This window comes from Bos grunniens, chromosome 2, assembly GCF_055505025.1.
Source record: "Bos grunniens cultivar Pamir isolate PY7600 chromosome 2, Bosgru_T2T1.0, whole genome shotgun sequence".
Lineage (NCBI taxonomy): Eukaryota > Metazoa > Chordata > Mammalia > Artiodactyla > Bovidae > Bos > Bos grunniens.
This window is the reverse complement of record NC_141166.1, coordinates 18,686,888-18,711,971: the sequence shown is the minus strand read 5'-3', so window position 1 is coordinate 18,711,971 and position 25,084 is coordinate 18,686,888. Positions and strand designations below refer to the sequence as shown.

The 25,084-nt window shown below is 43.5% G+C and overlaps 1 protein-coding gene across 8 annotated transcripts in view; it reads right to left on the bottom strand.

The window, feature by feature from the left end:
- The window catches only part of SLC16A14 (solute carrier family 16 member 14), a 39,693-nt gene extending 22,172 nt beyond the window's left edge, over window positions 1-17,521 (bottom strand). For 6 of the 8 annotated variants that reach the window (XM_086337342.1, XM_086337339.1, XM_086337349.1 and 3 more), the window contains exons 1-3: window positions 16,777-17,521; window positions 8,777-9,048; window positions 3,138-3,281 (exon numbers count right to left, since the gene is read on the bottom strand). In XM_086337342.1, the coding sequence (XP_086193468.1) occupies window positions 3,138-3,281; window positions 8,777-9,035 (403 nt within the window). In that variant the 5' untranslated portion in view covers window positions 9,036-9,048; window positions 16,777-17,521. Of the gene's footprint in view, window positions 1-3,137; window positions 3,282-8,776; window positions 9,049-13,357; window positions 13,562-16,776 lie in introns of those variants that run through there. The other 2 variants (XM_086337337.1, XM_086337334.1) reach the window with 1 other exon arrangement.
- Window positions 17,522-25,084: the final 7,563 nt, after the last annotated feature.

Sequence of the window (25,084 nt, the reverse complement as noted above, 5' to 3'; positions counted from 1 at the left end):
TGAAATTTGCCATTCTTCATTTTTCTGGAGGCACAAAAGTTTACTTTTCAAAATCTGATTTGTCACTGACAATAACCAACATCCCAAATTAAATGTGGTTACGGATCACTAAACAGCAGCAGAATGAAATGACTAATAAGGAACCGAATCGAGAGACCAAAGCATAAGAGTAGCACCAATTATAACATCATTTAAATAATAAATACTCCCACGACGTGGGAGAAAAAAAAATCCGTGCCTGATGCTATAAGCATCTATTACCTCTCCTTGTCCTGAACAGCATCCCCCTTCCTCATGTGACTTTGTGATTCATAATTGGCACAATTATTCTATGAGTGTGTAGGACAGGCCTTGGAGATACTGAGACCCAAGCCCAGTGGTCAAGCAGGGCCCTGGAACAATTCTTCACCACATCAGGTCGATTCCCTGGTGGCTCAGCCAGTAAAGAATCCGCCTGGAATTCAGGAGACCCATGTTCAATCCCTGGGTGGGGAAGCTCTCCTGGAGAAGGGAATGGTAACCCACTCCACTATTCTTGCCTGGAGAATTCATGGTCAGAGGAGCCTGGAGGGCTGTAGTCCATGGGGTTGCAAAGAGTCAGATTCTTTGCAAAGAGTCAGACTGAGCGACTAACACTTTCAACTTTGTACCCGGATAAGCCAGGAAGAAGAAGAGCAGGGGAGAATCAATCTTGTGGTTTTGAGTAAAAAGCTTGGATTGGAGGGAAAGGTTCTTCCAGGAGCTGAGTAAGAAAATGGAGCCCTTAAATGGCAGAGCTGAAGAAATTTGTCCAGACTCTCCTGGGTGAGTAAGATCACTCAAACAGATGTTAATTTTCTGCTCATTAGGAGGACATCCATGCAATTTTAATTGCCTAGATGTTAAAAAAACAAATACAAACAAATCTGCCTCAAATGCTTCTTATAATGAAGGATGTCACCAAAGTCTCTTTCAAACATAAAGAGATATGTACATACAGATATACAAATATGTTTATCACTGTACTGTGATAAACATGCATACCCACATATGTATCTCAATAACTTGCCTTTAAAATTTTTTTAATTAATTTAGTTTTGTTTTTGTTGTTTCAGTCACTAACTTTTTGCAGATCTTTGCATCTAACTTTTTTTCTTTTCTATAAAATAAGGTCAATCAGTTTCAAATGTCTCACTAATGACAGCCCAACAGTATACAAGCTAGCTGACTTAGCTGGATTTTCCACTTAAATATAATTATATTTGGGGAGAAAGTGGATACATTTATTTTCAGAGACTTTCTTCAGGTGTTTTCTGTATAAAAAGTGGGTACAATAAAGTGTTTCAAGAAACACTTTCCTCTCACTGGTCTCCTGATCTTTTTCCTACTTCCTTAGATCCATAAATACTTGTTGAATAAATAAGTAAATGAATGAATATGGAGATCACATTATTTGAGGATCCAAAGCAACTTATTGCAAGACATAAAATTCCATTTAAACAAAGAGTCTGAAACAAAGAGTCTGACCATAGGCATGTCTAAATGATGGGAATAAATTTCAAGTCCTAGTTTTTTCTTTTGGCCATGCTTGTGTGATCTTAGTTCTCTGACCAGGGATTGAACCTGAGCCATGGCAGTGAAGGGCAAAATTCTAACACTGGTAAACCCACTGGACCACCAGGCAACTCCCTCAAGTACCAGTTTTGGGGATCAATTCATAGTACATATGTCCAGACAGCATGGATCAAGTTCCTAGGGGCGCCCATGTGTCTGCCCAGAGACCCTGGAGTGACTCCCTCAGTTTTAGCAGAAGTAAAATCCCTGTGCCAGCTCTATTCATTGGACTGTTATGGGGAAGTTTCTAAATTGCCTCAGGAAAAACATTTTGAATTGTTCTTTAAGAACTGTTGTCAAGTCCTTCACTTCAGATCAATGGTTTCCAAACTAGGCTTCATAGCATACAGAAGTGCTTTTTCCACCTAAAGATGTATATGTGGATACATCCTAGAGAACCAACTTGTCAGGTTATGTGGACAATTGGTTTTTATGTTCACCTTCTCCTGCTACCTTAAAGCATAAACTTAAGGTTACAATAAAAACATTGTATTATATATAATAGCAATTATATATTAGCTAACATTTGCTTAAGACTTTATTATGTGCCAAGCATTGTGCTAAGTGCTTCATACAGATCATTTCATGTAACCTTTTCAATAATCCTGTAGGCCAAGCAGTCAATTATTCCATTTGCAGATAAAGAGACTGAGGCATAAGCAAGTTAAGTAATTTTCCCAAAGTCACACATACACGTGGGAAAAAAAACCCAAGGGTTCCAATTCTAACTTTGAACTCTTATGAAAACACCGCCATCAAGGTGCCATTTATGACGATTATAGCTCTGTATTCTAAAAGGTCAGGCTGGATCCAGTTGACTGAAATACAATAGTATGAGTAAGACACTACTTATCCGTGTGCATTCTGCTATCTGTTGATAGAAGAAATTATGGCTGGGAATCATTTTGCAAAATGGATATGCAAACTGTGCTGCCTGAGCCAATTGTTATATATCTCCTGGGGACTGCCACTCTGCTCTGGATTTGATTCTTACAGTCTCTAAATCTGTGTGGGTTTTGCTGCTATTTCATTATTTTGAGCAGAGCCAAAGGAGAACGTGATTTTTCTCTGATTCACGCTGGATTCTGCAGTTCTTAAATGAGAGAATGTTGTTAGTACGTGGGTTTTGTTACAAGTAAAGGACTAGCACTTAGAACCAGATATAGAAAATTTAATTAAATTCTATTAGGGAGGCCAAGTACAGCTGTTCGGTTGTTTCCTCACGCTTCAGGCATATTTAATATCTTATATTAAAAGTATTACCTGGAGGATAGGATATGGGTAGGGTAGGATGGAGACAAAGGGACTAAATATTTAATGGATCTCTTTTCTCCACGACGAAACTCATTGCCCAAATGCTCAACAGAAACACATAAAGTCAAGTTTAGGAAAACCACTTATGGGGACTTCCCTGGAGGCCCAGTGGTCAAGACTCTGTGCGTCCAAAGCAAGGGGTCTGGGTTCCACCCCTGGCTGGGAAACTAAGATTCCATACGGTGTGTGGCGTGGCCAAAAAAAAAAAAAAGGAAATCCACAGTGCTTACCAGCTGCCAGTCCAAAGGTAATAAAGAGATAATACACGTTCACGGCGTAGGCACTCAACACCCAGCCCAGCGAGTTCAGGAGCCCTCCGATGATGGCTGTCCGGCGGCACCCACAGGTGTTAATGAACAAGCCGATGAAAGGCCCTGTCACAGACATTGAGAAAGGAACTGACTAGCGGAAAGTTATGACCAACCTAGACAGCATGTTAAAAAGCAGAGACATTGCCAACAAAGGTCCATCTAGTCAAGGCTATGGTTTTTCCAGTGGTCATGTATGGATGTGAGAGTTGGACTGTGAAGAAAGCTGAGCACCAAAGAATTGATGCTTTTGAACTGTGGTGTTGGAGAAGACTCTTGAGGGTCTCTTGGACTGCAAGGAGATCCAACCAGTCCATCCTAATGGAGATCAATCCTGGGTGTTCATTAGAAGGACTGATGCTGAAGCTGAAACTCCAATACTTTGGCCACCTGATGCGAAGAAGTGACTCATTTGAAAAGACCCTGATGCTGGGAAAGATTGAAGGTGGGAGGAGAAGGGAATGACAGAGGATGAGATGGTTGGATGGCATGACCGACTCAATGGACATGAGTTTGAGTAAACTTCGGGAGTTGGTGATGGCCAGGGAAGCCTGGCGTGCTGCAGTCCATGGGGTCGCAAAGAGTCAGACATGATTGAGCGACTGAACTGAACTGAACTGAGTGGCATTTTATTTTCATTTTATTTTCTTAGGGAATCTTTATATGAAGACAAAACATTACTAGAGCTGTTAACTAAAACAAACCAAACCCCCTGCCGTGGCCTTATGTGCAGAGAGCTTTTGGCACGCAAAGACAGGTTTCAAAAATGTCCCCGAAGAACACAAGGTTCTAGATTTTCAGGGAAGACAGGCCTGAAATAAATAGACATGTTGATTCATTTTCTGGTCTACAACAGATCCTACACTAGAGGTCCAGGGGCTCCACACAGCCTGTATATACATTTTGTTTATCGAGAACAAAGTTTTAAATGTTTTGAGTCAGTTGCCAACATTTAAAAATTAGGATTATTCATAAAAAAATCCAGGGGCAACAGATCTTCCCATACGGCCCAAAGCAGCTGGCTGTGCACGGTAGGTGATCCTGTTTACCTGTGTCACACCCTCTCCGGTTTGCCGCAGTCCCCACCCACATGTCAGTCTCTTATTTGGCCTCCTGGTTTCATGTACGTGGCTTGTTTGGCTTCTGTACACATTTGAGTTTTTTCTCCAGACTTTAAGCGAGTATGGAAGGGGTTCTTGGGACGTCCATGCTTCAGGCGAGGCACCTGTAGCCTGTTTTCATGAGGACATCTAGATGCAAACCAAGCCGGAAAGAACTTCTCATGACTTCACACATACTTCAGGTTCTGCTGACTGTCAGTTCCAATGAGACCCATCAGGCTATGCATTTAGGACACTGTGTGGAGATTCAGGAATACACTTTGCTCTATTTTTTTTTTTTTTTAATTTTCGTCAACCCTCTTTTCTTCCTGCCTTTGTGGCAACTTGTCTTGGGATAAGTGATTCCTTCTTCAAACATTTGAGGCTGTACTCAACATTCAGTGTTGTTGTTCAGCCGCTAAGTCGAGTCTGACTTTGCGACCTCATGGACTGCAGCACACCAGGCTCCTCTGTCCTTCACTATCTCCTGGAGTTTGCTCAAATTTGTATCTACTCAGTCAGTGATGCTGTTTAACCACCTCATCCTCTGGCTCCCTCTTCTCTTTTTGCCCTCCGTTTTTTCCAGCATCAGGGTCTTTTCCAATGAGCTGGCTCTTCACAACAGGTGGTCAAAGCATTGGAGCATTCAGTAAGATCATCCATTTTATTTATTTTTTTTGACTGTGCTGTGTGGTATGTGGGATCTTAATTCCCCAACCAGGGGTGGAACCCAAGTCCCCTGCATTGGAAGGGCGTAGTTTTTACCACAGGTCTACCAGGGAAGTCCAAGATCATGCATTTTAAACATCATCTTAGGGAATTCCTTGGCAGTCAGTGGTTAGGACTCAGCACTCTCATTGCAGTAAGATCCCTCAAGTTGTGCAGTGTCACCAAAAAAAATAAAAAAGATGTCACATTTTTTGATCATGATTACTTTATGCAGTTATGAAACCCTATGTTCAGGTGGGACTATCTCAGGCTAAACACTTACTAAGCTGGGACTTCCTGGTGATCCAGCCTTGCAATGCAGGGGACGTGGTTTCAGTCCCTGGTCAGGGAACTAAGATCTCACATGCCGTGGGGCAATGAAGCCCATGCAAATACTGAGCTTGTGTGCTACAACTAGAGAGCCTGTGCGCTGAGATGAAAGACCTCACATGACACAAGGAAGGCCTCAAGTGCTGCAACTAATACTCGACAAAGCCGAACAAAAAAAGAATGAATTTAGTTTCCCACAGGCAAGTCACTGCCCGAGAGCGTGCTTTCAACTCTGTGCGTAGTTCATGGAATTTTTAAATTTAAAAGCGGTAACTCACCGTCCTTACAAGGATGAGAAAGAGAAAACAATTTATACTTATTCACTTCAAATATATTTTTGGTTCTCATTCAATGTCACGGCAGGCAGGGTGGTAGAGTGGGCACCATTTTGGAGTCCAGTGGACCACATTTGAAGCCTGTCCCTCACTTACCGGTTACAAGTTAACTTCAGTAACGTAACGTCTCTGAGTGTTGCATGATCTCCTCTGTGAGATGATGATGGTCTGGCCCCCAGGCTTGCCAGAGAATCAAATGAGATCATGTACATCATCTGCACTTGGCATGTGCATGAGTTCATGTATGCTAAGTAGCTTCAGTCGTGTCCTACTCTTTACTACACTGTGGGCCCACCAGACTCCTCTGTCCATGGAATTTTCCAGGCAAGTATACTGGAGTGGGTTGCCATACCCTTCTCCAGGGGAGCTTGCCAACCCAGGGATTGAACCCACCTCTCTTACATCTCCTGCATCGACAGGCATGTTCTTTACCACTAGCACCACCTGGGAGCCCACACTTGGTGTGTAATAAGTGCTAAATAAAGGAGAGCTGTTTTTGCTGGCTTCTGCCTTGGAAAAGCACCCAACATATCTGCTGCCACCTGTATCAGGCACCTTAGATAATGAATGGCAATTTAGGGTCATGATAGACAGAATAAAAGACCTTTCATTTATATAACTATGAGCCTTGCTGTGCTATAATTTCTGAGCACAAGATAAAAGATGTTTATCTGGCAGGTACCTTTCCTGAAGAAAGGTTATTCTACTGTCGGAAGCTCCACTGTCTGGAATTCAGAGACTCTCAGAATTCAGAATCCACAGTTACCTCCCAATTAAAGGTGACAATCACATTTCATCACCACTGTTGAGTTAGGTGTTCTGATTTGGGGGATCATCTTCAGGAAGGTGAAAGTGCAAGTAGCTTAGTTGTGTCCGACTCTTTGTGACCCCACGGGCTACACAGTCCATGGAACTCTCCAGGCCAGAATACTGAAGTGGGTAGCGTATCCCTTCTCCAGGGGATCTTTCCAACCCAGGGATCGGACCTGGATCTCCAGCATTGCGGACAGATTCTTTATGAGCTGAGCCACAAGGGAAGCCCAAGAATACTGGAGTAGATAGCGTATCCCTTTTCCAGGGGATCTTCTGACCCAGGAATTGAACCAGGGTCTCCTCATTACAGGCAGATTCTTTACCAACTGAGCTGTGAGGGAAGCCCAAGAACCACATCCAATAACTTTAGGACTGATTTCCATTGTTTATGCCTATGGAACTTGTGAAACATGAAATAATACCAAAGACATTCTTACTGGATGGCTTGGAAAATATTGGGACAAATATCCTGGCCTTTGGCTGAATTTTCTTTTTTGTTGTACACACACACTTCCTAGTTTAGATCTGAAAGTATTTTGTTCTACCCTCTAAATGTTTATTTTAAAAAAGGTAAGAAAATGGATTTAAGTATTTCAGAAGACTAGTTTTCCTTTACTTACTCATTGAAAAGGTAAAATTATATCCAACATGAAAGTGTTATTCGCTCAGTCAAATCTGACTCTTTGCAATCCCCTGGACTGTAGTTCACCAGGCTCCTCTGTCCATGGAATTCTCCAGGCAAGAATACTGGAGTGGGTTGCCATGCCCTCTTCCAGGGGATCTTCCCAACCCAGGGATCAAACCAGGGTCTCCTTCATTGCAGGCAGATTCTTTGCCATCTAAGCCACTAGGGAAGCCCATATCCAACATAAAACTAGCAAATTCCCTGCACTAAGATTAACCTCCTTGCACTTCTCATATGATACAACAGTCCTGATGTGAACAAGGCCACGGCAGGGTTGAAGGAGTCAGTTCATTACAGTTACAGGCAAAAATGATTTATCAGCAATTCACTCACACACGTAATGGTGCCCTTATTTAATTTTAAAACTAGATCAGTAACCAGTCTCTGTGATAAACACATACCCCCTGCACACATCTTGGGAAGTAACACTCTGTCCTTGTTTTCTGTCATTAGCACTGCCACTGTTACTAATGTCACTGGTATTATCCAAAAAGAAACTGGCTGAATACCAGCCAAGATCCACAAATCTCTGAATTGAATTCAAGCAATTAATTACCAGTGTGGAAAACACTGACAAGGCACAGACTCTCGTCAAACACAAATATGCCTGTCATACACATCCTTTCACAAAACCAGGAAGATATCTGAGGCCATTTATGTTTTCCCTGGAGGAGTGCAGGGCAGTATTCTCCAGTATTCTTGCCTGGAGAATCCCATGGCCAGAGGAGCCTGGCGGGCTACAATCCATGAGCTTGCAAAGAGTCAGACACGACTGAGTGACTAACCACTTACACTTTTTTTCAGCTTTCTGCTTTACTGTCTCCAATTAGATAAGAATTGCTTTCATAGATTTCTGGGTGGTTAGCTTAAACAACAAAATACAAGAATATATTATTATTCCTTCCTGTTTGCTGTATCAATAACCTTTCTAAAAACAGCTTAATAGATTTTTCAACCACATGGGATCAATATTTCAAATTTAAAACACCAGGGCTCTGAAATAGGATGGCTATTTACTTTTACTGTGTTTTCTCTAAGTTTTTTTATCTTTTAAAAATATTGATAAGTGTTTAAAAACAGATTTGTAATGGTAGGTAATGGTTTACAATAGTTAAGAAAACAGGGGCAAACATTTTAATGATCATTTTTTTAAATGCTCAAAATGTTTACAGTACTCAAATAGGAGTATCACACAAAAGAACAAATATTGTCTGATTCTACTTATTCAAGGTACTTAGAGTAAACAAATTCATAGAGACTTTAAACAGAATGGTAGTGGTCAGAGACGGGGGGCTGAGAGGAGAGATGGCAATGGGGAGTTATGGCTTAATTGGTAGGATTTCAGTTTAGGAAGATGAGAAAAGTTCTGGAGATGGATGGTGGTGATGAATGTACTCAATGGTACTGAACTGTATACCTAAAAATGGTTAAAAGGTTAAATTTCATGTTAGGTATATCTGACCACAATAAAAACAAGAGTAACATCCACCAACATCTCATCTGTGGTACTTCAACGAGATAAAGCATGACTTACAGCGAGGGACTGTCATAGTATAGTTATAATTGACAACAGGTCACACGTGAACATACCCACAATCAAAGTGACACCCATGCTGAGGGAGCTGACCCATGCCGTCAGGCCGCGGCTCTGATGGAATTCTTCAAGCCACTCCACGTTGAGGACGCCCAGGGCCATCTGGGAGCCCATGATGAGGATGTGCACAAAGAAAGAGGACAAGACCATCACCCAGGCCCAGCCGCCGTCAATGTCTGGGTGGGGTTTAAGTGTCTTCTTATCTTTGGGGTCATCTTCGAAATCATACCCAATGTCTTCATGACTTGTATACATTTTCCAAGATGTTCTGAAATACATAAGGACAAATAATTTCATGGAACATTAGAACAAAAAATATCTCCTTCTTCTTTGGACAGCACTACCTCCCCATCAAAACCAAAGTCACCCCACTGTCACACTGGATCTTTAGTCTTCATCATTATGTAGATTTGGGAACACGTCTTGCTTTTCACAAGACCAAGTGCTTTTATGAAACCTGTTTCATCTTTGCAGTCATCCTGTATACAAATACTATGATGGTTATTTCAAAGAAATGAAAATCGACTCAGAGAAGTTAAGCACCTTTCCCAAGTTCTCAAGGCCAGTAGATAGTATGGCTAGACAGGAACCTGGGAATTGAACCCAGCTATTCCTGATTCCAAAGCCCAAGCCTTGTGTCCCTTACTGAGATGGAAACTGACAGATAACACAGATGTCAGAGAAGGAAGGCTCCTGGCCTTAGGCAGGGGAGCTCGGTCCTGTGCAGGCTCCTGGCAGAGGTTATTGTTCATAGTTTTGTGGGTCCAAGTGTTCAATTTGTTCAGTACAGCTACAGTGGGTTGGCCTCAGGGGGACTGACTCATACAAACCCAACTCGGGAGACTGGTAAAGAAGAAGCTAATTTGTTATCTGACAATGGGAGATAGAGTTTTCTAATAATGATGATGCTATATCTGACATACAAGACTTACTTTTATCCCTTCTGTCCACCCCCATTCTGAGCATTTACCTGGGAAGCTAGAAAACTGCTAAGACAACAGGAAATCGGACTAAAGAAATTTGGATACTACAGTGATGTTCAGGTTACCAGAAAGCCAGGGCTAGATCTTTAAGGCCTTTATGTGTCAAAAAAGGATCTTAGAGTTTATCTTTACAAAATGAACAGTTGGCAGCTGCATTTGCACAAGGATGAGATAAGATGGCATATGTGCTTTGTACAGACCCATCTCTCAAGCTGTTCGATCAAGAGGATGGAGGTTGGATGGAGCTAGAGGGGAGATGATACCAGGTCAGGGAAGGTCTCTGGTTTTATCTTGTAGGATGAGATTGAAGTATGTGCATAGGAACTGAGAATAAAGAAAAAAATAGAGATAGAGATAAAGACAGAGACAGACATAGATGCATGCGTGCTAAGTCACTTCAGTCGTGTCTGACTCTCTGTGACCCCATGGACTGTAGTCTGCCAGGCTCCTCTGTCCATGGATTCTCCAGGAAAGAATACTGGAGTGGACTGCCATGCCCTTCCCTGAGGGGATCTTCCCAACCCAAGAATCAAACCCAAGTCTTTTGTGACTTCCACACTGCAAGCAAATTCTTTATCCACTGAGCCACTAGGGAAGCCCAGAGAGACAGAGAATGATTAACCCCAAAGGTCATGGGACAGGGTTAGTCTTGATCAAGAAGGGTGACCAATCCTCTAAGACTGGAGGAAGCAGCAGATAGATAGAGATAAGACAGTAAGCATGGGATAGAAAGTTATGCTTGTTAGTGTAATTTCTTTGGTGAAGTCCAGGGAAGCTAGCTCACTGGTTGAGAATGAGGAGGATGGTGGCTATGTTGGGGCCTCAGGGTTCAGGATAATGAAACAAACCACTGTCTACAACAAGTGGAAGTGATTGTTGGGCAGCTGAGCCCTGCGGGGCAGTGAAGCCCCACGGACAGAGCGGAGGGGGCACTCGGCCCCAGAAGCCACCAACGAGGACAAAAAAAGCAAGAACCAACGACTAGAAGTTGGTCTGCTTTTTTGTCATCACTGTTGTGCCAGTAATTCTGGATGTCACAGACAGAACACTCTTCCCTGAAAAAATCTGTTGTTGGTCAAGGTTTCAAACAGTGATGTTTTCATATTATGTCTGTAAGCATCGCATCAGCATCATTTTCTAAATACTGTGTTCTACATGGAAGTTATTTCAGAGAACTAATGGTGATATTTTGGCTTTGGCCACCTGATGAGAAGAACTGGCTCACTGGAAAAGACCCAGATGCTGGGAAGGATTGAGGGCAGGAAGAGAAGGGGATGACAGAGGATGAGATGTTGGACGGCATGACCGACTCAATGGACATGAGTTTGAGCAAGCTCCGGGAGTTGGTGATGGACAGGGAATCCTGGCATGCTGCAGTCCATCGGGTCACAAAGAGTCGGACAGGACTAAGCGACTGAACTGAACTGACACATATAGGGCCCCAGCTGCACACATCTGGCTTTTTTTCCTTACTGTCTTTTTCTTTTTAAAAAATCTTTTTATTGAAGTATAGTTGATTTACAATAGCATGTCAGGAGTACAGAACAGCAATTCAGTTTCCTTTATAGGTTATTATATAATATTGAATGTAGTTTCCTGTGTTATACAATAGGTCCTTATTGATTATCTATTTTATATACAGTAGTGTGTATATGTTAATCCCAAACTCCTGATTTATCCCTCCCTCTGACCTTTCCTCTTCGGTAACCGGAAGTTTGTTTTCTAAGTGTGAATCTGTTTCTGTTTTGTGAATAAGTTCATTTGTTTCATTTTTTAGAGATTCCACATGAGTGATACATATGATATTTGTGTTTTCCTATCTGACATAATTCACTCAGTATGACGATCTCTAGATCCACCCATGTTACTGCAAATGGCATTATTTCATTTTTTTTTAAAATGGCTGAATATTATTCTATTGTATATATGTACCACATCTTCTCTATCCATTCCTCTGTTGATGGACATTTGGCTACTTCCATGTTTTGGCGATGGTCAACAGTGCTGCAGTGAAAATTTGGGTGCATGTATCTTTTTGAATTATGGTTTTCTCCAGATACATGCCCATGAGTGGAACCACTAGATCGTATGGCAACTCTATTTTAAAGGACTCTCCACACTGTTTTCTATAGTGGCTGCACAAATTTACATTTCTACCAACAGTGTAGGAGGGTTCCCTTTTTCTCCACATCCTCCCCAGAATTTATTATTTGTAGACTTCTTGACGGTGGCTATTCTGACCACTGAAATTTTAATTTGCATTGAACATCTTTTCCTGTGTCTTTTGACCATCTGTATGCACATATCTGTTTTGACAGTAAGAGTTTCTAAGAATTTAGAACTGCTGACACTCAGCTCAGCTCAGTTTGAGTCTGCAGTGCCTGCAGTGTTGCACATCACTGCCTTTAGCAGGACCTTCGAGATGGACCCTGACATCACATGATGGTGGGGATGAGGAGCAGGATGCCAGCTACTTGACTTTTGCCCTCCACATGCCCACCTGCAGTCTTCATTTTTGTTTAAAATTTAAAAGAGCGAAACAGAGTGCCAGAGCGCAGGGTGAAAAACTTGGGTTTGGAAAGCAGTCAATGCAAGAAATGTTTTACTCAGTTTGAATAATGTCTTTAAAATGCAAATGCATTCTTTGTTTCAGGTAATTATTTTAAAACAGAAGAGCAAATCAGAAAACAATTATTACTGACCGTGACATGTGATTATTACTGAAAATCCTTTAGTTGCAGTGGAGGAACGTGATGTAAAAAACGGTCCCAAATACACTAGGAACACCTCCAACTGGGGGGCTTTTCTGTGCAGTACTGGCCCATGGACGAGAGGACAGAAGCAGATTGTGGCAAAGCACCCAGAGCCCAACCTCCTTTAGGGAGGCGCCCTGTGCCGTTTGCACAGCCTCTCTCTGTACACTCCTGAGCAAAGAATTGTTTTTACTTTTTTGAAGGCTATGTGACCTGCAGAACTTAAAATGCTTACTCTCTGACCCTTTATAGGTAAAGTTCACCAATCCCCAGACTAAGAGTTTGTTGGGAAGAAACAGGCACTAAAAGATCAAGGATGCTAGTGGAAGAGCAATTTAAGGATCTATCCTGGGGCTCATCGTGACTCTCCCCCCTCTCCTAATCATTATTTTTATCTATTGGGCTTCCCTGGTGGCTGAGACAGTAAAGCGTCTACCTGCAAAGCAGGAGACCCGGGTTCGATGCCCTGGAGAAGGAAATGGCAACCCACTACAGTACTCTTGCCTGGGAAATTCCACAGACAGAGAGCCTGGCAGGCTACAGTCCATGGTGTTGCGAGAGTCGGACACCACCGAGCAATGAACACATCTTGACTCTTTCTTTCGCACTCATTGTTTTTATCTTTTAGATGATTCTATCTCTTAAACAGCTGGGCAGTTCTCAGCCACTACACTTCCTGCCCACGATGCTGCTCTCTGCTGGGTTCTTCCCGTCACCTCTTGTTTACCCAGGCTGCTGGGAGCGATAAAATGCTATCTTACCATGTAACTTCCCCACCCTGTCAGGTTATCTTGAGGATCAAGTTCAAACTGCCCTGTCTGCCCCCAGGTTCTCCTCTTACGTTATCTGCCGCTCTGCCAGCTCCCTCCTCCTGCTCTTCACCTTTGCCCTCTACTTTCCAGGCTGGTGGAAGCACCTGCAGCTCCCTGAACCTGGCACAGCCTTGCAAGTTTTTGTGCATGATGTTTTCTTCTTTCGGGAACACTCTTCTCTCCTTCAAATCTCCTGCTCCTCTTCTGCTCATCCTTCAAGGTTTAACTGAATTCTAATAGTGAAATTTTGAAAGAATGAGAGAAAAAAAAAATGACCTTACAAATATCTCTAATATCCAACATTACAGTAAGTGTTAAATCAGTCACTCATGCCATAGCTATGCAATGCCAGTGCACCATCAAAAATGAAACTACACAGGCTCTTTGAAGACATATAAAGGTCACACTAAGGTGTGAATTATACTTGGGGGGGGTCACAAAATGGGGTGCATGAAATAACTCCTTTTTTGTTGTTTTTAAAAATATGTTATCCATAGTGGGGGAAAAACAGACTGGAGTGAAACAAACCTGTTGATGGAGATTATTCTTTGAATGATGGTCTTTCAAGTAATTTCTCTCTTTACTTAAATTTTTGGGGAAAGTTCTAAATATATATCAAGGAGATCCAACCAGTCAATCCTAAAGGAAATCAACCTTGAATATTCATTGGAAGAACTCATGCTGAAGCTCCAATACTTTGGCCACCTGAAGCAAAGACCTTGATGCTGGGAAAGATTGAGGGCAGGAGGAGAAGGGGGCAACAGAGGATGAGATGGTTAGATGGCATCACTGACTCAATGGACATGAGTTTGAGCAAGTTCTAGGAGATGGTGAAGGACAGGGAAGTCTGGTGTGCTGCAGTCCATGGGGTGGCAAAGTCGGGCACAACTTAGTGACTGAATAACAAACTTTATTATAAGAAAGTAAAGTTCCCTCTATCTTTTAAACATCTCCTGGTTCAGCTTCTTGCCTCCAGTAGACTGGTGGCAATTCAGAGCCGTTTCCCTTGGGAAGACTAGTCTGCATTGGGCTGTAGACTTGTGTGTGTGCTTCCCCAACACTCTCTTCTCCCACCATGAGAGGACAGTCTGCCTAATGATAGAAAGGGAAGTATAAGATGTAACCCATTCTAGGCTCACCTGCAATAGAAGCTCTGCCAGTCACATTAGGGCCTTGCACTGAAAAAGCTGAAGGAAGGAGATGGGAAGATTAGGGACCAATAGTCAACTTCCCATCCTTCCCTAAAGTGAGCTCATTACCAGTGAAAGAGAAACTATTCATGGGGTAAATGAAGTAACACATGCAGGCTATGACATGGAAATCAGCTACATATTTACCTGGTAACAGGCAGAAATGAAAATAATTCAGAGCCTGCGGGAGTGTTTCAGAGATTAAAAGGAAATTAAACTTTCCACACCGCTGTTAGGGGAGTAAGTTTTATAAGCAAGTCATCGATTTTTAATTTGACTATTGTGATGTTGTTGTTTGGTCCAACTCTCTGTGATCCCATGGACTGCAGCATGCCAGGCTTCCCTGTCTTTCACTATCTCCCAGAGTTTGCTCAAACTCATGTCCCTTGAATCAGTGATGCCATCTAACCATCTCATCCTCTGTTGTCCCCTTCTACTCCTGCCCTCAATCTTTCCCAGCATCAGGGTCGATTATGTTAGCATATAAGGAGTTCATTATAAGTGAGAAGTGAAAGGGAAAGCTCCAAAATAAAATATAAAATACAGTCTTCCCCAGAGCTATGCTGGTAGCAGGTTCGTCATTAGATGTAGGTGTGTAGGGGCCTCTCTGTAATTTGGCTTTATCAATATTTGCACTCTAGACCTGGTGTGCACTGGAAATATCCAGCCTTTAGAGGGTGCACTTGAGGTCAACAGGCTGAAGAGCCTGGAACAGCTGAGCTAGTGCGGAGACCACAGCGCAGTAGAAAAGACTGTCAGGTACCCTAGCCAGGTTCACGCTGAATTAGAGGGAAATGAACACCTGAGTGCCTCCTATGGCCAGGGATTGTGCTTGGTGGCTTCTCCACCACGATTCTGTCCAGTTGATACTAATGTTCCATTTCACAGATAAGGAAATCGAGGCTACTTGTAGAATGGGGGCCATGCAGCTTAAAGAGGCTAAACTACCAGGTGCACGGGTGCTAAGTTGCTTCAGTCATGTCCAACTCTGCGACCCTATGGACGGTAGCCCACCAGATTCCTCTGTCCATAGGATTCTCCAGGCAAGGAAACTGTAATGGGTTGCCATGCCCTCCTCCCGGGGATCTTCCCAACACAGGGATCGAACCCACCTCTCTTAAGTCTACCTGCATTGGCAGGTGGGTTCTTTACAACTGGCGCTACCTGCGTGGTAAGCCAAATTTGGACCCGGGTCTGAGGGATTCCAAAGCCTATTTTATCCATCATCACTAGTGAATGGTGAATAACTGACTGACTGACTGTCTCATACACATACACACATCACAGGCAAAGCGAAAAGGAACCTTTCCAATGTCCAATAATAACCCTCACTCATCCTTGCTAATGAGCCTAGATCAGCTTTTCCGTGGAAAGAAAACGGCTTAATTGTTAAGCAGAGTTGAGCTCCTAAAACGCCGTCCGAGGCCTCAGCGGCGTCCGGTCCCGACAAAGCCGCCCCCGCCCCCGGCCCCTCGCCTCATTTTTGTCTCCCCTTCCCTTCCTGAGGGGCCTCGATCAGAACCACAACTGAGGGACCCGAATCTCAAGCCGGGGGCTGGACCCCCGCGTTCTGGCCTTCCCGCCGCCTGCCTCCCCCGATCGCCGCCCTCTTCGAGAGGGACCCTCCGTGCTCCCCCCTCCCCAGCACCTCGAGACTCCCTCACCCCCGCTCCATCCCGTGTCTCCCCACACGCTGGGAGCCCGCCAGCTCCGCGGGGAAGCGGGGCCGATCGCAGTCCCTGCAGCCTGCGCCAGGAGTCCTCCAGCAACCCCGAAAGTCCTCTGACCCGGGTCTCCCCGCCCCCTCTTCCTCGCGCCCCATCATTTGTAGTTCGAGTCCCTAACAGGGGTCGAGAGAGGATGCGGGGGGCGAGGCTGGGCGCGGGGCCAAGGGCGCCTCCGGGGCCGGGCGGGAGTGAGGAGGGGAGCCCTGCGCCCTGGACGACGCGCGCGGGGCCCTAGACACGGTGGGAGAGACGCGCGTCCCCACGCTCCGCCCCGGCCCGGCGCTAGCCCGCCCGCCCCGAGGTGACCTCACCCCCGGCTCCCGAGCCCCCAGGCGGGCGGCCTGGGCTGGACCACCGCGCCTCCGCGCAGCCCTGCCCTCGATCGCCCCGAAGCCCCTTCCCCGATCCGGCCCGGGGGCCCGCGCCGCCGCTTCCCGGGCGTCTCGGGGAGCAGCGGCCACCGCAGTCCAAGATGCCCCCGGCGTCTCTCCATCCTCGGGCCCGCGGCGCAGCGCGGCCCGGAATACTCACCGCCCACAGCCCGCCGGGCGGCGGCCTCACTCGGCTCCCGGCCCGGATCTCCGAAATCGCTGCCTTTCTCTGAGCCCCCGGAGCGGTTGGGCGGAGAGATTTGTGGCGATGTCGCGGATCATCCCGAAGCTGCCTGAGCCCGCGGCTCGGCGCTCCGCCCGGCTCCGCGCGCGGTGCGGGCTCCCGGCGCCTCTGCTTCTCGCTGCCCGGCCAGCTCCGTCCTGGGGAGCTTGGAGATCGAGACCTCAGTCCATGTGGCTTTTAAAAAAAAGGGGGTGGGGTGCGTTTGGAGGTGCCCGAACCTAACCTGAGCTTCCTTCCAATCCGTGCAATTTCAAATCTCCACGCTTGTTCATTCCCATACCGGCTAATTCTGGTTTGGCAGGGAAAAAAAAAAAAAATGCAGTCACCTCGCGTGCACACTCTTGTGGCGGGTTGTAGTTTCCAGCTTTGACTGAGGTTTTCAAATGCTCTCGGCACGTTTATAACTGGAGGAAAGGGCCTGAAACCTAAGGTGCAGGTGGGAGTAGAAGGACCTTCTATTTCTCTGAGATAGGAGAGAAGTGATGGGGGAAGAAAAAAAAAAAACCTAACTGAAGGCTGGGCCACATGATATAGCAGTTTGTAGGTGGAAGAGTCGGGCAGGCCCTGCAGCGTTCGCGACCAAAGCCTGCGTGGTGGGTTCCCTTGTGGCTCAGCTGGTTAAGAATCCGCCTGCAATGAGGGAGACCTGGGTTTGATCCCTGGGTTGGGAAGATCCCCTGAAGAAGGGAAAGGCTACCCATTCCAGTATTCTGGCTTGGAGAATTCCATAGACAGAGGAGCCTGGCAGGCTACATTCCATGGGATCACAAAGAGTCGGACGTGACTGAGCAACTTTCACTCACGTCACTTCATCCTGCGTGGTACCTCTCCTTTTCTCTTTCCAGTATCTGACCATTGTCTGGTTCCTACATTGATGGGCACCATAGATTTCATTTCCACCTGTACCTGCTTTGTTCCCAACAGGGCCCAACTCAATGCTTTGCCCAGGGAGAGTTTTCAGTATTTGTTAAGTGAATGTGTGAATAAATGAAACCAGCGCTATTTTACTTCACTGGACACACTCTGTTCTCTATTGCTATTCTGATAGAGTATCACCATCTTCGTGACTGAAAGCAGTAGCTTCAGTTCAGCTCAGTTCAGTCGCTCAGTCGTGTACGACTCTTCGTGACCCCATGAATCGCAGCACACCAGGCCTCCCTGTCCATCACCAACTCCTGGAGTTCACTCAGACTCATGTCCATCGAGTCAGTGATGCTTACTATTTCATAATGCTGGGGGTCAGAAGTCTGAAAGGGATCTTGGCTAAAATCAAGGGGTTTTCAGGTTTGTGTTCCTCCTGGCAGGCCTAGGGGAGAACTCAGACTTCTGGAGTCAGCCCACATTCCCTGGATCCCGGCCACTTCTTCTGTCTTCAAAGCCAGAAATGGCTGCATCATTCTGTACCTTTCTACACAGTCACAGCTCCGGCAGGCTCTTCTGTTCTGCCTGTCTTCCACATTTAAGGGCTCTTGGGATTACATTGGGCCTACCCGGGGTAACTGGGTTATTGGATAATCCAAACAATCTCCCCATTTTAAGGTCAGCTGATTAACATTCTTAATGACACCTGCAACCTCAATTCCCCTTTGCTCTGTAAGGTAACATATTTACAGGGTCCAGAGTTTATGATGTGGATATCTTTGAAAGTGAAACTGTTAGTCGCTCAATTTTGTCTGACCCTTTGCGACCCTATGGAACTGCAACCTGCCAGGCCCCTCTGTCCATGGGATTCTCCACCCAAGAATACTGGAGTGGGTTGCCATTCCCTTCTCTAGGGGACTTTCCCAATTTAGGGATCAAACCCACATCTCTTGCGCCGCAGGTGGATTTTTTTTTTTTTTTTTACCATCTGAGCCACCAGGTAAGCCAGTGGACATCTTTGAGGGACTATAATTCGACTTATCATAAATTTCCATCTTTATTCCTAGTTCCTTTTTTTTTTTTTTTTGCAAAACAAAAATATTCACATTGCTCCTTCTTATATCAAGCCTTGATTAAAAATAATTGAGAACATTACAAGAAACTGTGGTTAAGTGAGAACATTTTGATGAGGTACCAGGCTTATGTGGTTCATATGTTTTCCTTTTGCTGATCAGAACATGAGCAAATGGATGGTTAGTATTCTTGTGGGGTGACCTTCTCAGATACCATTCATTTCAACCTGGCTTTTGACAGTAAGTCAAGATAGAGTTTCTGGCAAATACCTCAAGTGTAGATGATGCATCTTATTTGGAAAGAGCTCTGTAAGTTTTTTTCTCTGTAAGACTAAGTCTTTTTTTTATCCCTCTGAAATATTTTAGATTTATTGAGGTATAATTCATGTAGTGTGAACTGTATATATTTAAATATACAACTTGATGAGTTTTAGCATAAGTCTTTGGAACCATCAGCTCAATCAAATAACTCCAGAATTTTTCTGTGCCCTTTGAAAGCCAGCCACCTCACCCCCCACAACCCCAGGCAAACTCTCATCTGCTCTCTGCGAAACTTCTCCTCTGGACCATGGGTACTTTGCATCCAGAATACCCACAAAAGGCTTTTCTCTTTTCCCCTTCCAGCTTTATTGAGGTATAATTGACAAATAAATTATACACACTTAAAGTGTACAATGTGATGATTTGATACACATATATATTGTGAAATGACTATCACATCACAATCAAGTCAATGAAAACAACTATCACTTCATGTGTCACTGGGTTGTTTTTTTTTTTTTTTGGTGGTGGTGAGAATGCTTTGTCTACTCTCTCAGCAGATTTCATGGATACATTTAGTGAAAGTGTTAGTTGCTCAGTCATGTCTGACCCTTTACATCCCTATGGCTTATAGCCCACCAAGCTTCTCTGTCCATGAATTTCTCCAGGCAAGAATACTGGAGTGGGTTTCCATTCCCTCCTCCAGGGATCTTCCTGACCCAGAGATGGAACCCAGGTCTCCCTCATTGCAGGCAGATTCTTTACCATCTGAGCCACCAGGGAAGCCCTAAGCATACATTACCATATTGTTAACTATAGTCACCATGCTGCACCATAGATTTTTGACCAACATTTCCACATTTCTCTCACCCACTAGACCCTGGCAACCACCGTTCTGATCTCTGCTTCCATGAGTTCGACTCTTTTTTTTTGGATTCTACACATGAGTGAGATCCTACAGTATTTGTCTTTCTCTGCCTGGTTTATTACACTTGCCACAGTGTCTTCCAGATTCATCCTGTCACAAGTGGCAGGATTTCCTTCTTTTTTAATAGCTGAATAATATTCCATCATGTATATATCACATTTTCCATCAATGGACACTTACTTAGATTGTCTCCCTATTTTGGCTACTGTAAATAATGCTGCAATGAGCATGGGACTACAGCTGTCTCTTCAGGACACTGATTTCATTTCCCATAGAAGGCTTTTCCAAGAAATCATTTTATTTTCACAAGTGTCATTGCTCTTAACTGTCTGGCAGTCTTTTGTTGACACAGCTAGGTTGAGAGCAGGCCCGGAGCAAAGGCGCTTACTATCTGTGCGTCACAGATTGGTGTGTTTGGGTTAAATGAATAAAAAGCCATTCTAAATCAGAACATTAAAGGCAAGCGCTGAACTCTTTTCATGTGTCTGAGGTAGAAGACCCTGACATTATCTCTTGAGTTCTAGGCAAATCACATATCGTTTCACAATAGTAATCTTACTTTAAACTTCATTGTATCAAGTAATAACCTTGTCCTTTAAGGAGATAAAATGATTCAAGTGCTGCTTCTAAAAGGCTTTCCTCTTAGTTTTTATTATATATTTATTCAGCTGCTTTCAGAACTCATTGTTGAAATTGGGGTGGAACTAAGGCTGTGGACAATCTGTGCTTCTATTTTGGGGCCTTGATGGTATGGATTAGACAGAAAGTAGGAGCAAATCAACTTTTGAGGAAGTTCTAGCACAGAACATTGAAGGTTTTAGGGTAAACCAGTGCTTCCCAACCTTTCTTGGCACCAGGGACTGGTTTCCTGGAAGACGATTTTTCTACAGACCAGAGAGGGGGAGGGATGGTTTTGGGATAATTCAAGTGCAGTATTTTTATTGTGCACTTCCTTTTTGTTTTTTGTTTTTGCTATACTTTATTAAGTAGTTTCTTCAGGAACATACACAATTACCATTTCGAAACAATTTTGAATGAACTTGTAATTACCAAATTATTCATATGTTCTATTTATTTATAAACTTATATACTTAAGCATTACTAGCAAGGTAAAACTGTTGGGCAAAGTGTGTAAAAAAATATTTTTTAATTTTTATACACATATACACATAGAATTATTTCAGTTCGGTGATGCCATCCAACCATCTCATCCTCTGTCGACCCCTTCTCCTCCTGCCTTCAATGTTTCCCAGCATCAGGGTCTTTTCAAATGAGTCAGCTCTTTGCATCAGCTGGCCAAAGTATTGGAGTTTCAACTTCAACATCAGTCCTTCCAATGAATATTCAGGACTGATCTCCTTTAGGATGGACTGGTTGGATCTCCTTGCAGTCCAAGGGACTCTCAAGAGTCTTCTCCAACACCACAGTTCAAAAGCATCAATTCTTCTGCACTCAGCCTTCTTTAGAGTCCAACTCTCACATCCATGCATGACTAGTGGAAAAACCATAGCCTTGACTATACGAACCTTTGTTGGCAAAGTAATGCCTCTGCTTTTTAATATGCTGTCTAGGTTGGTCATAACTTTTCTTCCAAGGAGTGTCTTTTTATTTCATGGCTGCAGTTACCATCTGCAGTGATTTTGGAGCCCCCAAAAATAGTCTGCCACTGTTTCCACTGTTTCCCCATCTATTTGCCATGAAGTGATGGGACCAGATGCCATGATCTTTGTTTACTGAATGTTGAGCTTTAAGCCAACTTTTTCACTCTCCTCTTTTACTTTCATCAAGAGGCTCTTTAGTTCTTTTTCACTTTCTGCCATAAGGGTGGTGTCATCTTCCTAAGGCTAGCATTAATGTGCCAATTGCACACTTTATTTCTAATCTAATGCTGCTGATCTGACATGAGGTACCTATCTGCAGTCTGGAGGTTGGGGACCCCTGCCCTAAAGTGTCAGCTTGACAAAACTGTTTTTATAGCCAGTCCAGATATGAAGGTGACCTAGAAACTACATAGTTATCCCAGACCGTCATTCTGCCCATCTGTCAGTATAGAAGGCAGTCCACCCACACCCTTCCAGGCTTAATGCAATAGACTATGATGGTTGATTTTATGTGTCAACCTGACCAAAATGTGTTGGTGAGGATATGGGGAAATTGGAACCCTCATATACTTTGCTTTGGAAAAGAGGTTGGCAATTCCTCAAAAGTTTAAACATAGAATTACCATATGGCACAGCATTTCCACTCCAAGGTATATGCCCAAGATTAATGAAAACATATGTCCACTCAAAATCTTATACATGAATGTTCATAGCAGCGTTCTGCATAAAAGCCAAAAATGGAAACAACCTAAATGTCGAGCAACTAATGCACGGATAAACAAAATGTGATATATCTATATACTAGAACTTTATTCAGCAATAAAAATAAATGAAGTATTGACACACGCTACAACATGGATGAGTCTTGAATGCATTATGCTAAGTAAAACTGGTCAGTCACAAAATAGCATGTACTATGTGATTCAATTACATAAAATGTCCAGAATAGGTACAGAGAGACAGAAAGTAGATGAGGGGCACCTAGGCTGGGAATGTTGGGGAGGAAATAGAGTGTCTGCTAATGTGTACAGGGCTTGTTTGGGACGATAAAACGCTCCAGAAGTGATTTTGGTGATGGCTGTGCAAGTCTATGAAAGGAATGTAAGTAACTTCTACCTAATTAAACTTAAAACCTTTTCACAGCAAAGTAAACCATGGACAAAGTGAAAAGACAACTTACGGAATGGAGAAAATATTTGCAAATGATATGACTGATAAGGGGTTAATATCCAAAATACATAAACAGCTCATACAACTTAATATCAAAAAACTTATCAACTCAAAACATGGGCAGAAGACATGAACAGACATGTTTCCGAAGAAGATATAATGGATGGCCAACAGGCATGTGAAAAGATGCTCAGCATCATTAATCATTAGAGAATTTCAAATCAAAACCACAGTGACTTATCACTTCACACCTGTCCGAATGGCTGTCATCATAAAGACTACAAATAATAGATGTTGGCAAGGATGTGGAGAAACGGGAATCCTTGAACGCTATTGGTGGGGATGTAAATTGGTGTAGCCATTGTGGAAAACAGCATGGAGGCCCCTCAAAAAATTACAAGTAGAACTACCAAGCGATGCAGCAATTCCACTGCTAGGTATATATCTGAAGAAAATGAAAACACCAATTCGAAAAGATACATGCACCCCAGTGTTCATAGCAGCCTTTAAAAAGCCAAGATACTGAAGCAACCTAAGTGTCTATCAACAGGTGAATGGATAAAGAAGATGTGGGGTGTGTATATATATACATACACACACACAGAGTGGAATACTACTTAGGCATAAAAATAAATTAGATTTTTTCATTTGCATTTGTAACAACATGGGTGAAGCTGGAGAGTATTATCCTTAGTGAAAAAAGTCAGACAGAAAAAGACAAATGCTGTACGTTATCACTTATACATAAATCTAAGGATTTCCTGGACCAGGGATCGAACCCACATCTCTTACGTCTCCTGCGTTGGCAGGCAGATTGTTTACCACTGAGCCACTCAGTTCAGTTCAGTTCAGTTCAGTCGCTCAGTCATGTCCGACTCTTTGCGACCCCATGAACCGTAGCACGCCAGGCCTCCCTATCCATCACCAACTCCTGGAGTCCACCCAAACCCACGTCCACTGAGTCGGTGACGCCATCCAACCATCTCATCCTCTGTTGTCCCTTTCTCCTCCTGCCCTCAACCTTTCCCAGCATCAGGGTCCTTTCAAATGAGTCAGCTCTTCGCATCAGGTGGCCAAAGTATTGGAGTTTCAGCTTCAACATCAGTCCTTCCAATGAACACCCAGAACTGATCTCCAGGGAAGCCCAAAGCTTAATTATTTTTAAGTTCATCAACCTCTGTCCTGCTCCCTGGTTCCTGCAGCCTCGCCATTTGTCTCGCTGCCGGCACATACATATCTGATGGACATGTTACGACACAGCCCTCATGTTTCCTGCAAGTCCAGTTCACGAGACCGTGTGAGAAGCCCATTGGCTTTTCCCAAGGGATATTTATAGCAAGCAGGATGGAAGAGAAATCCTAAGTGCTTCAAGATTTTCTTCCTGGTCTAGGACTGCCCCAGTCTTTATTCCAAAACACCGTCAAAACTTTCCCTGCCTCTGGTGATAGTTACAAGCTTACATTTACCTTGGCTTCAAATTCAAAGACCAGATTAAGGGTGAAGAGATGCGTAGCCAGATTAGCGACGTGTTCCTGTCTTTACATTCCTCTTCCAAGTTTGTTACATTTTTCTTTCTGATAAAAATAACCAATATCCTCATGTAGTAGCATATGCTTTCATAAATGTACAAGGTCTAAAACACCAGTTCTGCCATTAATTTGGAAATCAAACATTTTCTCATACATATGTCTTTAAAAAGTAATGCTTGGTTCAGGGGGTTGTATAATAGTTTTGTTGGCTAACATTATAAATTGTTTTCAGATTTTTTTTTATGAAATCAGTGATACTAGCAAATGATTATGGCTTTTTCTTGCAGCTGTAGATTTTTGTTCTTTTCTTTAATACCCATTTCCCTGACAATTGTCACATAGATCAAATCTTACTAATATTTTAACTGCTGTCAGGGTATTCATTAATGGAATTTCAGGGAATCCTTCTGAGGCTAGAAGAATCCTCATATACTGATATATTTAATAGGTATACGCTTAAATTTTATTCCCCATGAAACAGGGCACACTCGTAACTTATACTATTTTTAAAATATTTTGTGGGTTCAAAAATGGGTCATTGGCATTAAACAATCATGTTTAACATTCAAAAGTCAGCTCCAGAACATATTCTTTGAGAAGGTCATCAATAAATAGGACTAAGTCTGGGTGAGAAAGCCCTAGTGCTTTTTCCTGTCAACCATGACTTCAGTGTGCCTTTACTTGCAGAAGCAAATGGTTCTGATGAAAGCAGTTGAAGATATGAGATGTGAATGCCCTAACTTTAAGAGGAAAGGAGTTTGGGAGAAGTACTTGCACCATGTTTGTGGGATAAATGTGTTA